The 17048-nt window shown below is 37.7% G+C and overlaps 1 protein-coding gene across 5 annotated transcripts in view; it reads left to right on the top strand.

The window, feature by feature from the left end:
- Positions 1–3869, top strand: part of rnf14 (ring finger protein 14) — a 43658-nt gene extending 39789 nt beyond the window's left edge. For all 5 annotated transcript variants that reach the window (XM_060837316.1, XM_060837315.1, XM_060837317.1 and 2 more), the window contains one exon: positions 461–3869. In XM_060837316.1, the coding sequence (XP_060693299.1) occupies positions 461–533 (73 nt within the window). In that variant the 3' untranslated portion in view covers positions 534–3869. The remainder of the gene's footprint in view (positions 1–460) is intronic.
- Positions 3870–17048: the final 13179 nt, after the last annotated feature.

Genomic DNA, 17048 nt, shown 5'->3' with positions numbered 1-17048 from the left:
TAATTGGGTGGATGATGAACCAACAATTGCTGAAAAGAATTTTGAAAACATTTTCTGAAAGCATGTTTGAAGATGGCATTTGTATGATTTTATTAGAGATGATTTCCTAGTAAGCAGTCGTTGCTTGTTTCCCAATAGACAAGTCTGAATATTTATTTTCCCTCTGGACAAAGGACTCCAGATGTTAAATGTATTTGGTTTGTTAGTTGATCTTATTCCTTGAAAAACTTTTTACAAGTTATTGTCCGCAAGTTCAATCTGTCAGAACTAATTTCATAATGGTTTTTTTCAACAATCTGTCTTGGGCCTGGATTGAAATCCTATCCTGAAAGTTGCTATGATATGTTCTGCTGTTATGGCTGGTTCAAAAAAATTAGTTTGAAAGCAATGTTACAGGTACATCAATCTTCACGAGAGATTCAAGTTTTTTTGTAGTAATTCTTTTTTTTTTGTTTTGTAGGCTTTTCCAAGGTATTGACTTTGAAGCACAAGATGATATCTTGAGGGATGAAGATGATGATGGAATTGTTTAACCTCATTTATAAAGCTATTTGGACTATTATTAAGTAAAGATTATGCATTAACCATTTAAACAGACAAACAACTGTTACTTCAGTGCCATCAATCGCATTTAAACCAATCTTGAGCAATGGTTATTGAATTTGGCACTTACTGTTGTCGATTATGAAACTTGGAGCTCAGGATGTGTAATATTCTAGAAACTTCTGTTTTCAGCCTTCAAACATTTATACATGCACAATATATTTGAAGAAATTTAGCTGATACATTTGAGGGGACGATCATGTTTTTCATTTAATCTGGACAACATTCAGTGGAAGGTATTTTGTGTATTCAAGTAACATTTGACAAACGTTTTCAAAAATGATAGCAGTGCCATTTCTCCATGGTTCTCTGTCTTTGTTTCACGAGTTTAGTTTCTTTTTCACCTTCCAAAAATTTTGAGCTTTTGGTTAATAGTCAGTGACAATTGCTTGTAATCCTGTTGTTGTGCCCTCCTGACTTGGTGTCAAGAATTTGATATTCAAACTTTTTATCTTGATAGGCCACTTAATCATGGAGCTTTGCAAACCAAGCTACGCACTATTTCTGAATGGAGTTTCCTCCTTGATGCAACAATTTGAACTCTGGCACTTTTATAGACATGTTTTCAGTTTTGACACTGGAACTGCAGGGATTTTGCATGAAATCAGTAAATGATGCAAATACTGAGCATATAAGCCAGTTCTTTGGTTTTCTTTGTTTTCTGATAACACAGAAGCAATACTGTGCTAATTCAAGAAATTTGATCCAAGATGAAACTCCAGCAATAGATACTGAGCAGGCTGGAGTTTTTGCCTGTGAAGGGAGAGAAGATGTCTGTCAGGTTCTATCAGCCTAAAAAATATTCATTATAAATCTGTTGATCTTGCTGGCTCAAGGAACATAATGACGGGTCTAGGAACAGGTCTGCTGGTTCTCTCCTGGAAAATTGGGTCATAGGGGGAGAAAGAGTACTTTATTATTAAAGTAAAAATTTTATTACAGAAATAAAGTACATGTTTTGAATTATGAACCAGCTAATTATATTATGAAAACTTTTTTGGACTGCATTTTGGTGCACAGATGACTGCTGGGGCTGCATTTTTGTTATAATTCCTTGGTATTTTTGCATAAAGCTAATCTGTAAACTGTTCTTCCAAAAAGGGTATTTCTTCTTTTAATTAATCTGTAGAAAAATCATAGTGCATTCACTAAGGAAACAAACTATCATGAATTGGAATTCAAGAGAATTTAATAAAAAGATGATTTAAATGATTTCTAGTAATCTATGTTCTGAATAACATTACAATGTTTGCAGTTATCTGTATAGTTAACCACATACTGAACATAATTTTTGAAATGGTTTTCTTCCACTTCATATTCATTAAGTGGTTTAAATCTATTAACTTTATTATTCTTAATATGATGTCATGTGTGCGACAGACTGTCCCATAAGCGATGTAACATGCAAAAGATGGTGGCAAAGAATGGAAATTATACTGTAGAAGCTGAGAATTTCAGAAACTACCATTCAGCAATGAAGTGTAAGATCTCATTTGAGTTTTTCTATTATGAAGTAAATACCCACAGAGCTTAAAGTTGCTTTTTTCAGTTAATGAATTATTTTTGTAGCTTTTTGTTTGGAATTTCTTTAATAGAAGTTGCCAATGAAAAATATATCTCCCCACCATTTGGTAAATTGCTATGCTTCTGGAAGATATTCTGAAAATTGCTATGCTTCTGTGGGCGGCACGGTGGCACAGTGGTTAGCACTGCTGCCTCACAGCGCTTTGAGACCCGGGTTCAATTCCCGACTCAGGCGACAGACTGTGTGGAGTTTGCACGTTCTCCCCGTGTGTGCGTGGATTTCCTCTGGGTGCTCCGGTTTCCTCCCACAATCCAAAGATGTGCGGGTCAGGTGAGTTGGCCATGCTAAATTGCCCATAATGTTAGGTAAGGGGTAAATGTAGGGGAATGGCTCTGTGTGGACTTGTTGGGCCGAAGGGCCTGTTTCCATACTGTAAGTAATCTAATCTAATCATAAAATATACAACATTCAAATTATTATGAACTATGATTAATGGTACAGTCTCTCTTTGAGACTCACTTTCCTTGTGGCACCTTTATTTTCATTTAATGGCCCCTCCGGATTCCTGAAGATAGTAAAACCTGCCAATAGAAACTGTTTTCTTTTCTGTATCTGATTGCTATAGGAGTTCATAATAATACATCTGAACTCTCGAGCCTGAATGTGGTGGTGATTTGACTGATTGAGGCAGCTGGTTTATGCTTGTATGTTAAAATGCCGTTTTAACCACTCTTAGTATTTCTTGGCTAATTACTATAGATAAATAAGTGGAAACCCTTCGAAATCTCCAATTCTTAAAGCTAGGAACTTTATCAGAGAGTTGTAGGCACCACGTAATCATAACTTTGAACTTCCCAGGTAATTGCTGTGACTTCCAAGGTGTCCTCATATGCATTTTTCAGGATCTGCCTGCTCTCTGACTACATAGAGACTGAGTTTGTCTCCTTATGCATTAAACAGTTTTGATTTAATGATAAGTAATAGAATAGAGTTTGACTCTTTGAGCACTTTCAACTTTTTTCTTCCACAGTTCCCATCCCTCAATTCAGTTACCCCAGTAATTAGATATTTGCACAGGTACTTGTCATGCTAAAATTATAAAAATCTTAGTGTTAATCAATGGAGGTATAACTTTCTAAAATATAAACCTCTACAATTGTGGAGTTGTATTAAATCACTGGAAGGAGGAAGAACAATATATGCCATATGTATTGTTGTTGGGGGAAGTTACAAAATTGAAATGTGGAAGCATGCCCAATTTAGGATATCATTTAATCCAAAAGATTGCTGTGCTATTAAATATATATTATGACTCCCTGTGTTTTAAAACTTCTAACCTAACCATTAACTACGAACTTGTCTATTGTACTCTGAATATACTCAGATCTTCCATTTTAAAACAGCTGGTTTTGCATTTTGTTGCTGAAATTGTCATGGCTCATTCTTTTAAACAGTACAAGACTGAGGTCACATTTGGATCAGCTCATCAGAAAATTGCTAGTGAGAAATTTTGCTTTCTTACAGTTTAATTAGCTTTTATGTTCATTCAGATGGGCATGCTTTCAGGATTAGCTTTTTCAAATACGACCTTCAAGGAAAGATTGTTTTAAAATGTTGTTTAATGTCGAGAGGCTACTGTGAAGTGTATTCAGGTGCAACTAAAAATCTATATATCAGATGTTTAACTTATCTGAAAGGATTGAAAGTTGACAGCTGTCAAATAAATGATTGATTTATACAATGGCCTTTGTTCTTTGTTAAATATCATGGATTCCTTTGTATTTTATTGTGAAATGATGTGGATTGAGACTCTACACTAAATGCCAAAATGCAACATTTGTGTTTCCAATCCAGATTCATGACATAATTTTAAGGATTGCATTTAAATGCATTTCCTGTCAACTTTGTGCATTATAAATAATTATATCCATGTTTGTATTAATTGGACATGCTATCCACACCATCCTTTTTTTCCTTTTATCTATTGCTTCATGTAAGGCAGGAATCTGAATATTATTACATTCTGGGAACAGAGTCTTCTAATAGTTGCTATATCCAGTCCTGCCTAGGAATGAGAGAGGGTTTGTGCAAGGCTTTCAGTAGGTCATTCAGAATAATTCAAGGGTTCTTAAATCATCAGTTTTAGGCAGTCAGAGAAGTTGCTGCCTTAGTCAGTAATGTATTTCGGAACTAGGAGAAGAACCTGAAAAGGTACTGCTTTTCCATGGGGTGGGGGAGTCCAGAAATAGAGGGCACAGGTTTAGGGTGAGAGGGGAAAAATTTAAAAGGGACCTAAGGGGCAACTTTTTCACGAAGAGGGTGGTGCATGACCCGTCATGAGTCAAGAGAATTCATCGAGTCATAGCTGTCCTGCATGAAAACAGACCTGTCGATCCGTGCCGACCAGGTATCTCAACCGATTCTAGTCTTATTTGCCAGCACTTGGCGCATATCCCTCTAAGCCTTTCCTATTCATACACATGTTCAGATGCCTTTTAAATGCTGTAATTGTACCAGCTTCAACCACTTCTGGCAGCTCATTCCATACACGCACCACCCTCTGCGTAAAAAAAGTTGCCCCTTAGGTCCCTTTTAAATTTTCCTATTTCACCTTAAACCTGTGCCCTCTAGTTCTGGACTCCCCCATACCATAGAAAATACCTTGTCTATTTACCCTCTAGAGTCATAGAGATGCACAGCATGTAAACAGACCCTTCGGTCCAACCCGTCCATGCCAACCAGATATCCCAACCCAATCTAGTCCCACCTGCCAGCACCCAGCCCATATCCATCCAAAACCTTCCTATTCATATATCCACCCAAATGCTTTTTAAATGTTGCACTTGTACCAGCCTCCACACTTCCTCTAGGAAAATGAAGATTATTGAGATAACAGAGCTGCACCAGGGATTGGAAGATGGAGAATCTAACTCTGGTGGAATACAGTTTGAGTTGGCTAGAATTCAGTTGCTGCTGAAGTAGTTTGCAAAGAAATAAAAAAAAACTTGTACTTGAAAGAGAAATATAAATGCTTGAACTTGAACTCTGTGAATGAGAAGTTGGGACGAGAGTAAAGGTGCAGGAAGGAGAAATGTAAAGGTAAAATATAAACTAACTAAAAAGGAGCTACAGTTAACTTGTTTAAGGGAAGTTATTACAGTCAATACAAATGAAGAATAAAATAAGTGTAGTTCAAAACCCATTGTGTTTTCATTGCCGTAAGAGAGAGGCAATCTTTGGAAGCCAACCATTGGAACAGTAAATGGGTGAGAATAATCAGAATGCTTACTGTCTCCTCAGAAAAGACAGTACATATAAGAAAATGATTATGGTGAAGTTGAAATTCTTCAGCATCTCTGCAAGGTCCAAGATAGCTTGTTAAGATGAAAAAAGATTTTGTAGGAGGGGTATCCTGGACTTTCCCTAAGTATACTTTTAGTAGAGTCCAATGACATGAGGCTAGACTGGGTAAGGTGGGGGGTGGGAATTGTCCAGTACAAAGGGAAGTTCTACCGAAACACAAGATTTTCAGGAACTAGACTCTGTAGGAGTAAATTACTGCAGATGCTGGAATCAGTACTGAAAATAAAAAATGCTAGAGATCACAGTGGGGTCAGGCAGCATCCATGGAGAGAACAAGCTAACATTTTGAGTCTAGATGACCTTTCTTCAGAGCTCTGAACAGTCATCTGGACTCAAGACACTAGCTTGCTCTTTCCATGATGCTGCATGACCCACTGTAATCTCCAGCATTTTTTTGTTTTCAGTAACTAAACTCACCTGGAAAAACAAAAAAGACTGATCAGTGAGGAGAATTAACTTTTTTGCATGAAAAGGATCTTTGTGCACTTACATCCAGGCACAATGCCAGCTTTACCCAAATTCTTGGCCTCACCAATTCTGTACTGTCCCTAGGTTGTCCTGAGCTCTAATCTTGCTCAGCTGCACCAAGCAAGTAATTCAATGTCCACTCTTAATATTTTGAAACTATCAATTGCTCATAGCCTTCATCTACACTGTCACAGCTCCCAGAGGTTTTGATGACATAATGTCACACTGGTGACAACATTTGAGCATCATTCATAGAAGTAAAACATTTGAATAGGACTTGAAACATCTAAATGGTAGGTTAGCGGAAGTAACTTCAACCAGGATAGAGATTCAATTAAAACCTAATGAACTTCAAGGGTGACATGATGGCTCAGTGGTTAGCAATACAGCCTTTCAGTGCCAGGGACTGGAGTTCGATTTCACCCTTGAGCAACTGTCGGGAGTTTGCACATTCTCCCAGTGTCTGCATGGGGTTTCCTCTTGGTGCTCTAGTTTCCTCCCACAGTTCAAAAATGTGCAGGTTAGGTGGATTGGCCATGCTAAATTGTCCATAGTATCCAGGGATGTGCAGACTAGATGGATTAGCCATTGGAAATGCAGTGTTATTGGGTTAGGGTACGTCTGGGTAGGATGCTCTTTGGAAGTTCAGTGTGCACTCAATAGGTCAAATGGTCTACTTCCATACTGTTGGAATTCCATGTATTAACTATTGTGAAACATGTTTTCAACAGGAGAATGAGTTGATCTGTAAAAACAGTGACTCCATTCATAATTAAAATCCAATACTGATGTTTTGTTGGAAATTTGTGATGAAGGTTTATAATATTATTTATAAACTTAGCTTCACAAGGAGAGGTAAATGGATCCATGATTTTTAGTTCTGTGCAAGGAGATTTGTGTTAAAATGTCTTAAATGCATTTTTAAAATAGCATTAGGTCAAAACAGTATTTCCAAGATATCATGGTAAATGGCAAGATGAGCTACGTGACGAGGGAATTGCTGGCTTGGTACAGCTAGCTATCCATGAGGAGGTGGAATTGTGCCTCTGAGGAATTGCTGGATTGCAAAGCAGAGACACTGAGTCCTTGTGTGTGAATCATAAGATGTTGGTTTGCAGCTGCAACAGGTAATTAAGAAGGGAACTGAAATATTGTCCTTCATTGCTAGAGGGATGGAGTTTAAAAATAGGGAGATTATGCTGGAGTTGTATAGGGTGCTGGTGAGTCCACACCTGCAGTCCTATGTACAGTTTTGGTCTCCTTGAGAAAGGATATACTGGCACTAGAGGGGTGCAGAGGAGGTTCACTAGGATGATTCTGGAATTGAGGGTTGGCTTAGGAGGAGAGATTGAGTAGGCTGGGACAATACTCATTGGAACGTACAAGAATGTGGGGGATTCTTATAGAAACGTAAAATTATGAAGGGAATAAATAAGAAGCAGGGAGGTTGCTTCCATGGGTGGATGAAACGAGAACTAGAGGGCATAGCCTCAAAATAAAGGGGAGCAGATTTAGGACTGAGTTGAGAAATTACTTCACCCAAAAGGTGAAAAGAATTCACTGCCTAGTGAAGCACTTGAGGCTATCTCGTTGAATGTTTTCAAGGCAAAGATAGATTTTTGTACAATAGAGGAAGTAAGGCTTATGGTGAGCAGGTGGGTAAGTGGAGCTGAGTCTGCAAAAAGATCAGCCATGATTTTATTGAATGGAAGAACAGGCTCAATTGGCCGGATGGCCTACTCCTACTCCTATTTCTTATGTTAGAGAGGAGCATAGATCCAAGATTAAGGGTGGCACAGTGGTTAGTATGACTGTCTCACATTGCCAGACACCTAGCTTTGATTCCAGCCTTGGACGACTGTGTGGAGTTTGCATGTTCTTCTCATGTCTGCTTAGGTTTTGGCTGGATGCCTCAATTTCCTTGTGCTGCCCAAAGATGTGCAGGTTAGGTGGACTGGCCATGCTAGGTTGCCCTGTACTGTCCATGGATGTGTAGGTTAGATGGATTAACACACTACCTTCAAGATATTTGCAATGAGGAAGAGGTCGTTGTCCACTTCCTTCAGGATTATGCCTATGTAAAGGTTTGGAAAGAAATGCAGTGGATTTTCTTGAGGGTCATCCTGAGAAGCTCCATACTGCAAAATGGTGTATTCTAGGAGAGCAAAAAAAACGATTAGATTACTTGGTGAAAGATGCCCCTTGGTCTGCCTGAAATCTGCTGCTCTTCCAGTAGAAGTTGTCTATAACCAACAATGCAGACCAGAAAAATCCAAGTGAACACACTGAAGTGTACTAAAGCTTGTGGAAACACTAAAAAGACTCAAAGGTAGAAGGACATGAGACGAGTATACTGTTATGGACCATCCCCTTTAAAATATTTTTAAAGTAGCCCAGATCCTAATTTTGTTTTAGGCAGATGTGAAGAGGATATTCCAGGAGTGATGCAGCTGGTCAAACCACTCAGCTTTAAACGAAACAATTTATTTAAATACTATGGATGAAGCGCAAACAAAAGAAAACAGAATTTAGAATAACTTATTTGATAACCTAACCGACTCTATTACAACTTAACGAAGGAGCTATTCCAATCCCTGCAACATTCCATGAACACACCCCTTAGCAAATGGTAAAATCAAACACTGATCCTTTTACAGGGAGGAGAGGTTACAGAGAGAAAGTTTCGGCAAGACCTCTGTTGAAACATGGAACCTCTGTTTACTGTGGCAGTTTTTAACTGCTTGCTAAAAACAGACCAAAGTAGGAAAAAAGTCCTGAATTGGGAGAACTGGCCACTTGCCCTTCGCTGTACAATTGCTTTAAAAAAAAAACCTTAAAAACTCTTCAGATTGTTGACTCGGCAGTGTCTGTTAGCCATTTCACTGCCACAGCCTTTACAACTATTCTTGAAAAAAAAACCAAGGGCAACATAACCTTGTTAAAGGGGCAGAACCGTCACAATACCAAGGGGCTGGAAATTGGATAAAATTGCGCAGCCAATATTTTTTTTGTCTCAATGTATATTGTAAATATCTTTTGTAATTAAATTGAGGCACTGGTGTCACATGCTGCATTTAAAGAATGTGAACTGATTTGCAATTTTATTAATCAAATTTGAACAGTTATGGAATATAAATTTAGAAATATTTATAAAGTACATTTTCAGAACAAACCTATTTCTACTTGTTTCTATGAACAACAGCAGGAACAGTTGCTGATTATGTCTATCACCACTGCTGCAATTTGATTACCTGCTCACCCTCATCACTTCATCAAGTCAACCTCCAATCCTGTTCTGTCGGACTTTAAATAGCTTGAGGGATTTCTTTTGAGAATGCTCAAATGGTTCAGATATACATTCTTCAAAATGCCAGATCCTCTTAATTACTTTGTTCCCCATGTGTGATTAATTTAAGCTTAGTATTTGATTGGACAAAATCTTGCAAAAGATAAAGAAAGAAGCACAATGTGAACTTGTTTAGGCCAGCATTGTTAGGCACTAGCCACATTTTGGCTAATAGGGAATCCAGATGAGGCTAACTGCATTTTTGATTAATAAATAAGAGATGCCAATAAGAAAGCTTCAGTGTAATTTATAAGTAAACATTAACATTATCAGTACAATATTTGCAGTCTTTGAACAAAAGAAGCAGTCCATGCCAAATACGCTTTCAATTTGTAATGGCTGCTAACTTTTGTCAGACTTGATTTGGAGATTCCAATGTTGGACTGGGGTGTACAAAGTTAAAAATCACACAACACCAGGTTATAGTCCAACAGGTTTAATTGGAAGCTCACTCGCTTTCAGAGCACCGCTCCTTCATCAGGTGGTTGTGGAGGACACAATTGTAAGGCACAGAATTTATAGCAAAAGTTTACAGTGTGATGTAACTGAAATTATACATTGAAAAATACCTTGATTGTTGAGTCTTTCATCTGCTCAAATACCGTGTTAGTTTCACTTCTTTCATGTGTAAATCACAAAACTTTTTTTTTAAGTTGTATTCTCAGGTTAACTGTAACAATTGGTGTTAGCCCCCTCTGTCTGTGCCATGATGTTTAGATTGATTCTAATCTAAAAAGTGAGATGAGAGAGTTTTACATGAATTCATGCAGTTTTTGAGCAAAGTACAATGTAACTCTGCAAGTACAAATTCACCCCACAAACGTATATGTTTGTGTGTGTGTGTGTGTGTGTGTGTGTGTGTCTAGGTTGGGGGATTGTGAGTGTGAGAGAGAGTGTATATGTATGTGTATGTGGGTGTAGAGTGTCTTTCTACACCCACATCCACACTTTGTCAGACTTGGTATGGTTGCCATCAACTGGAGGAAAAGAACATATAATTAATTATCAGCGGCCAAACAGGTCACGAGAAAAGGGCCAGAAACTAAATTTTCCTGAAGAGTTTTCTGCAGATTTTTAAAGTCTTTGCTAAAAGCATATTTGTTCTTACAGAAAACACTAAGACCAGAGATGAACCACAACGTCATATAGGTGAAGAGGAAAATAAATCTAAAAATTCAAACAAATTAATTATTTCCAATTGTCTTTGCAGGAAAAGAAAATCAAAATCAACCTGGCAAAAAAGATTAATTGTTTAATCTGCTGCTAAGCACTTACCACATTAACCTTTGCTTCCTTATCTTGACTTCCTGTTAATTATAGAAACAGTGCCAAGCCAAAGGTCAGAAGTCCAAATATTTAAAACGCACCTTTTTTTGGCATAATCTGTGCTGCAAGCCTATATTCTTATAAAGTCACTTTTTGTGTATCTATCTTTAATGAAACAGCTGAAACACTGAACTTACTTCGTGGAGGATTGCAGACTTGAAATACCTGCTGAGATTTTGTTTTAAACTCTTTACACCATGTCATTTAAGTACCTGAATAATGTGAGAATAGTCTGCCTTCACCTCCTTTTGCAGCATTTCTAGGAACCTTTGGAACTTGTTTACTTTTTAATCTTCTGAAAAGTTGAAAGCTATCTTTTGAACCCTCTTATTTTTAAATTCTTTCACAAGCTGTGGTCATTACTTGCTAGGCGCAGTATTCATTTCTAACTGATTATGAGAAGACGGTGGTGAGGTGTGTTTTTGTTTGGCTGCATCTTGTGGGATGTAGGTACAATTTATATTTTATAGCTCAATTATACTAAATACTTTTCTGGAAAAAAAACTGTATTTTCTCTTTTAGGTGCAGCTCCTTGTAAATGTTAAAGAAACGATATTGATTTATTTTATTGTCATGTGTGTCTTGCCACAAGTGTATACAGGGGTATAATGTTGCCATTCTCTGGCACCATCTTAAAACACAGAAATATAAACCAAACATTGAATATAATATTTATGCTATAGAGAATTCAGGCCTAGGATGTTTCTAATGTGGTTTACCTTAATTAGTTTGTTATCTAAAGAGGGGGCATTATAATTAATTCATTAGTTGAAAGAGGGAGTGATAATATGAACTGCAAATTTCTTTTAAATGTTAATGTTACAGACAATACGAAGTCATTGTTTCTTTCTGATTTCATAAAATATTTAATTAAAGTAAGCATAAGATATTTTATGATTATATGTGGATATTTGTATCAAGGTTAGCTACAATGCAGAGCTAAATGTTATTCCACATATTAAGCATTTAGGTTTTGGAGGTATCCAGTTTTCATGAGGCTATCTGATGATAGCATTTTTATTATTACTGAGCTAATGAATCTCCTGTGGTTTCTTAACATGAGTCAAAGTTGTATCGTTTTGGAACAATCGTAGTAATATGCAGAAGAGGAGTCTTACCCCCATTTTTATGTCTAAAGGTCATTCCTAATATCACTTCTGAAAGGCTTTGGTCTAAAAAAATGCATCAAAACTAGAGTTCCTCAACCCAAGAAATAGTTTATTTCAATCTAGTTTATCTGTTTCTCTTAATATCTTGAAACTTTGATCAAATTACACCGAAACTACTAAATTCCAGAGAGCAATCTTAGTTTTTTTCAATTTTATCTTGTAATTTCAATCTTGGACTCCAGGGAAATCATGTGGAATCGCTTTCAAAGCCACTATAACATTTTTTAAAGATGTGTTGCTGCTCATAATACTCCAGTTATGGTCTAACCAGAACATGGTATTACTCAAGTATAATTCTAGCCCCTTGTATTCTGGTCCTCTAGAAATAATTCGCAGCCACTTTGATTAATTTCTGTACTTGTTCACAACATTTTAATCTCTGTCCATGAATCCCTTAATCACTTTTGACCAGCACTATTTCTAGCTCTTTATCATTTAGAAATTACTTTGCTCTATCCTTTTTTGGATTCACATGAATGATCTCATAATTACCATCACTAAAATCCATTTGCCACAATTTTGTCTATGCACTTAGTCCGTTGATATCTTTTTGCAATTTTAGACTTCAATGTACACTTTAAAGTGCAGCTTGTCTTTGCATCAATGGCAAATTTGGATATATAGCTCTTTAATCAGTTTTCTGAATTGATTTTAAACAATATGGTGGAAGAATTGAGACCCCACAAAGAATCTTGCAGGACATTGACAGCATGATGTGTGCTATGGAATATTAATCTATATTTTACTTGTCTTGTGTAATGTCTTGTTTATAAAAAGACAGAGCAAAAATATTGAGCTGCAAAGACACTGTTTTTAAAAGGTCACAGAAAACAATTAATCCACAAATTGCACAAGTTTCTTGAAGTGTCTGAAATCTAATTACCAAGGTGCTTCTCTGGGCAGGTTTTCAGCAGAACTTTACACCTACTACTGTTTAAAGTTGCTTAAAACTCTAGGAACTAGATACTTCAGCTGCAGAAATTATTGAGAACAAAGGACATCTGCCGAAATTCAGGGTGCAAAGAAGGTTCTGTGGACTGAGATGTGGTACTAAGATAAAGAGGAAATTTTCAGCAGAGGGTGGTAAATCTGTGGAACCCATTGCTACGGGAAGCTGTGGAGGACAGGTCATTGAGTGTTTTTAAAGCAGAGCTAGATAGGGTTTTGATTGGTAAGGAGATCAATTATGGGGAGAAGGCAGGAGAATGGGGTTGAGGAATATACCAACCATGATTGAATGGAGGAACAGACTTGATGGGCTGAATGGCCAAATTCTGCTTCTATTTCTTATGGTGGAGCCCTTTCTATTTTGATGGTATCCTTATAGTTCATACAATGGAGATTGAAGCTGCGTCACCACTGTGGGTTGTCTATGTTGTGTTCCAATACTCAGTCACATGATCAAAATACCACCTGGGAAAGACTAAAACTATCACCTTGTCTGTCCCTAACATCAACAGGAGTCTGCAGAATGGATCAGAGATGTCAGCTTTCCCTGAAGAATAGAATATTACCTTTCTTATCACTCCGCAGTTCTCAATTTCGAACCCAATCTCTGTTACATTTTGGAATACAGAAGAGATAGTGAATTTTAATCTAAAAAAAATTAAAATTCTGTATCACCCAGCTTGCAAAAGGGCAGATTATGGATTAAAAGAAACTTTGTCCAGAAAATCAACACATTTCCACTTACTCTAGCCAATAACTTTATTTTTGCAGCCTGGCCTGTGGTGTGTGCTATCTATTTTGAATTCCAAAGACCCATCTACCCTGATCCTTCAATTCTCCTGCCTAACAAGAATTTATCTACCTGCCTTAAAAATATTAAATGACTCTGCCTCTACTGACTTCTGAGGCATGGACTTCCAAAGTCATGCCACCCTCTGGTCGCAAACCCATTGCCTCATCTCTGCCCATTACTTTTGTGGTTTGCATTAATTTTGGTGGGTCCACACCTGGGTTCAATGTTAGTTTTATGGCTACAAAATAATTATTCTACATGTGCATTCAGTCGTATTATAAATGAAAATAAGGAAGTTACTTCTTTTCAAAAGGCCTATGTTGCTGCTAACCACCTTTTCTTCCCTTAATATAATTGTATAAAATTACTTTGTTGATTTTGATTTGCCTTCAAGTTTTTTTTTCATTTCACTCTTTACCAAACAATTACTGTCTGTTCTGTCAGGGTTTTGTTGCTCTATGAATTTCTCCCAGTTCCCAGGATATGTGCCAAGTTTTTTGTTTTTTGGATTTTTTTTTTCTTTTGTTAAGTCATCTACCTTAGCTTAAAAGTAAATGTAGTTATTGGGTTGAGTTTTATTTGGGTTATTTGCTCCTTCTTAGTTTTGGTAGTCTGTCAGATCTGTTATTTTACAAATATTTGAGTATTATATTCATTAATCTGTGATGTATATATTCAAAGAACAGCAATAGATATAAAACTCTTAAATATAACATGACATTTTGCTCCTTATTCTTCAAGCTACCATAAATTTTTAAATGACAATAAAGCCAGTTGCTCTTTTATCCATTGTGAATTTTGTCTTCTAGAACATGCAGAAAAATTGCTTGGTGTGATGTGACCTTGCTTTCCTTGCCTGTGCTTTCTCCCTCTTAAGCAAGTGCTGGTATTGGCTGCTGACCATGTGAGGATATGTAGGATTAAGCTGTTACTTTACAATTCTATGATTAAATGTACCTTGATGTGCCATTATTGCTATGAACCACTAGGCCATCTAATCTACTACAGTATCAGTAAATTGTGGGTTATGCTCTCCTTTTTAAAGGGAAATATAATATGAAAGGTCAATATAATTGAGCAGTAGAATACTATTAGCAGCAACGATGGAGATAATGGAGGGTTCCAAATGGTATTGTGCTCCCCACCAATGTGGTGTTATTGGTTAAAATGGCTTTGGAGGGCTGCCTCTGTGTTCGTCTTGGGATCATCTGTCCACTTGTCTCGGCTTTGCAACAATGCAGTCTCCAGCTTAGCATTTGAAGTATATAGTGTGGCATTCCCAACTCAATCCCTTGCCACCATATCAGCCAAGTCTTGAATTTAATCCTTTCTGTCAGTTAACTGGAACATCACACTGATACTCTACAGAATGGATTTGTTCATCTACAATGTGTAATGAGACACATACGGGTTATAGAGTCGCAGAGTTGTACAACACAGAAACAGACTCTCCAGTCTAACTTGAGAATGGTGACCAGATCCTAAATTAGTGTAGTCCCATTTGCCAGTATGTGGCCCATATCCGTCTAAACCCTTCCTGCTCATATACTCATCCAGATGACTTTTTAACATTGTAATTGTACCTGTCTCCACCACTTCCTCTGGCAGCTCATTCCATACACACACCACCCTCTGTGTGAAAAAAGTTGCCCCTGAGGGACCTTTTAAATCTTTTCCCTCTCACCCAAACCTTTGCCCCTTAGTTTTGGACTCTTTCCCCCCCAACCCGGAGAAAAGACATTGGCTATTCACCTTATCCATGCCCCTATTGATTTTATAAACCTCTATCAGGTCACTCTTCAACCTCCAACGCTCCATGGAAATAGTCCCAAACTATTCAGTCTCTTCCTGTAGCTCAAATCTTCCAACCCTGGCAACAGCCTTGTAAATCTTTTCTGAACCTTTTCAAGTTTGACAACATCCTTTCTGTAGCAAGGCAATTGGAATTGCATGCAGTATTCCAAAAGTAGCCTAAGCAATGACCTGTGCAGCTGCAACATGTCCTTGCACACCTCCTATACTCAATGCACTGACCAATAAAGGCAAGGACACCAGATGCCACCTTCACTATCCTGCTTCCCTGTGACTTCACTTTCAAAGAACTGCAAACCTACACTCCAAGCACTCTTTGTTCAGCAACACTCCCCAGAACATTACTGTTAAGTGTGTAAGTCCTGCCCTGATTTGCCTTTCCAAAATGCAGCACCTTACATTTGTCTAAATTAAACTCCATCTGCTAGTCAAAGAGTATGGTGTTGGAAAAGCACAGCCAGTCAGGCGGCATCGAGGAGCAGTAGAATCAACGATTCAAGCATAAACTCTTCGTTAGAAGCTTATGCTCGAAATGTCGATTCTGCTCCTCGGATGCTGCCTAACCGGCTGTGCTTTTTCAGCATCTGTAATCCTCACTTTCTCCATCTGCTAGTCCTCGGCCTGTTGGCCTATAATTCTATCAGTTTTAAAATAGTCATAGAAAAGGAAAGACTAGATCTAAAAGTTCTAAATTGGAAAAAGGCCAATTTTTACATTATTAGGTAAGAACTTTCAAAAGTCGATTAGGGGCAGATGTTCGCAGGTAAAGGGATGACTGGAAATGAAATAACAAGAGTCTAGAGACAATGTGTTCCTGTAAGGTTGAAGGGCTCTTATTCCTGATGAAGGGCTTATGCTCGAAACGTCGAATTCTCTATTCCTGAGATGCTGCCTAACCTGCTGTGCTTTGACCAGCAACACATTTGCAGCTGTGATCTCCAGCATCTGCAGACCTCATTTTTTACTTACAGGTTGAAGGGCTAGGCAGATAGATGTAAGGAATGCTGGATGACTAGACAGACTAGGTTTTGGTCAAGAATAAGAAGGAAGCATAGATCAGGTATAGACAGCAGAGATTGAGTGAATCCTGCGAAGAATATAAAGGCAGTAGGAGTATACTTAACGGAGAAATCTGGAGGGCATAAAGGGGACATGAGGTAGCTTTGACAATTAGGGTTAAGGAAAATCCAAAAGGATTCTACAAATACATCAAGGACAAAAGAGTAGCTAGTGAGAGGATAGGGCCCCTTAAAGATCAGCAAGGCTGCCTATGTGTGGAACTGCAGGAGATGGGGAGATACTATTTTGCATCAGTATTCACTGTGGAGGAGGTTATGGAAGATAGAGAATATGGTGAAATAAATAGCAACATCTTGAAAAATGTCCATATTACAGAGGAGGGGGAACTGGACTTCCTAAAATGCATGAAGGTGATAGATCCCTGGGACCTGATTAAGTGTACCCAAGAGCTCTGTGGGAAGCTAGGGAACTCCTTACTGGGCCCCTTGCTGAGATATTTGTATCATTGATTGCCACAGATGAAGTGCTGGTAGATCTGGAAGTTGGATTAAAATTTTGCACTTCTTTAAAGAGAAAATAACCTTATTTCTAAAAAGGGCTATGCATCCAATATTGCCAGCTCCTTGTTCAACATGTTTCATTTTCAAGAAAAGTAAATTAGGTCAATGTTTTAAT

Source organism: Hemiscyllium ocellatum, chromosome 16 (genome assembly GCF_020745735.1).
Source record: "Hemiscyllium ocellatum isolate sHemOce1 chromosome 16, sHemOce1.pat.X.cur, whole genome shotgun sequence".
In the NCBI taxonomy this organism is placed as follows: Eukaryota; Metazoa; Chordata; class Chondrichthyes; order Orectolobiformes; family Hemiscylliidae; genus Hemiscyllium; species Hemiscyllium ocellatum.
The sequence above is the reverse complement of the archived record's forward strand: the minus strand, read 5'-3'. Positions and strand labels throughout refer to the sequence as shown.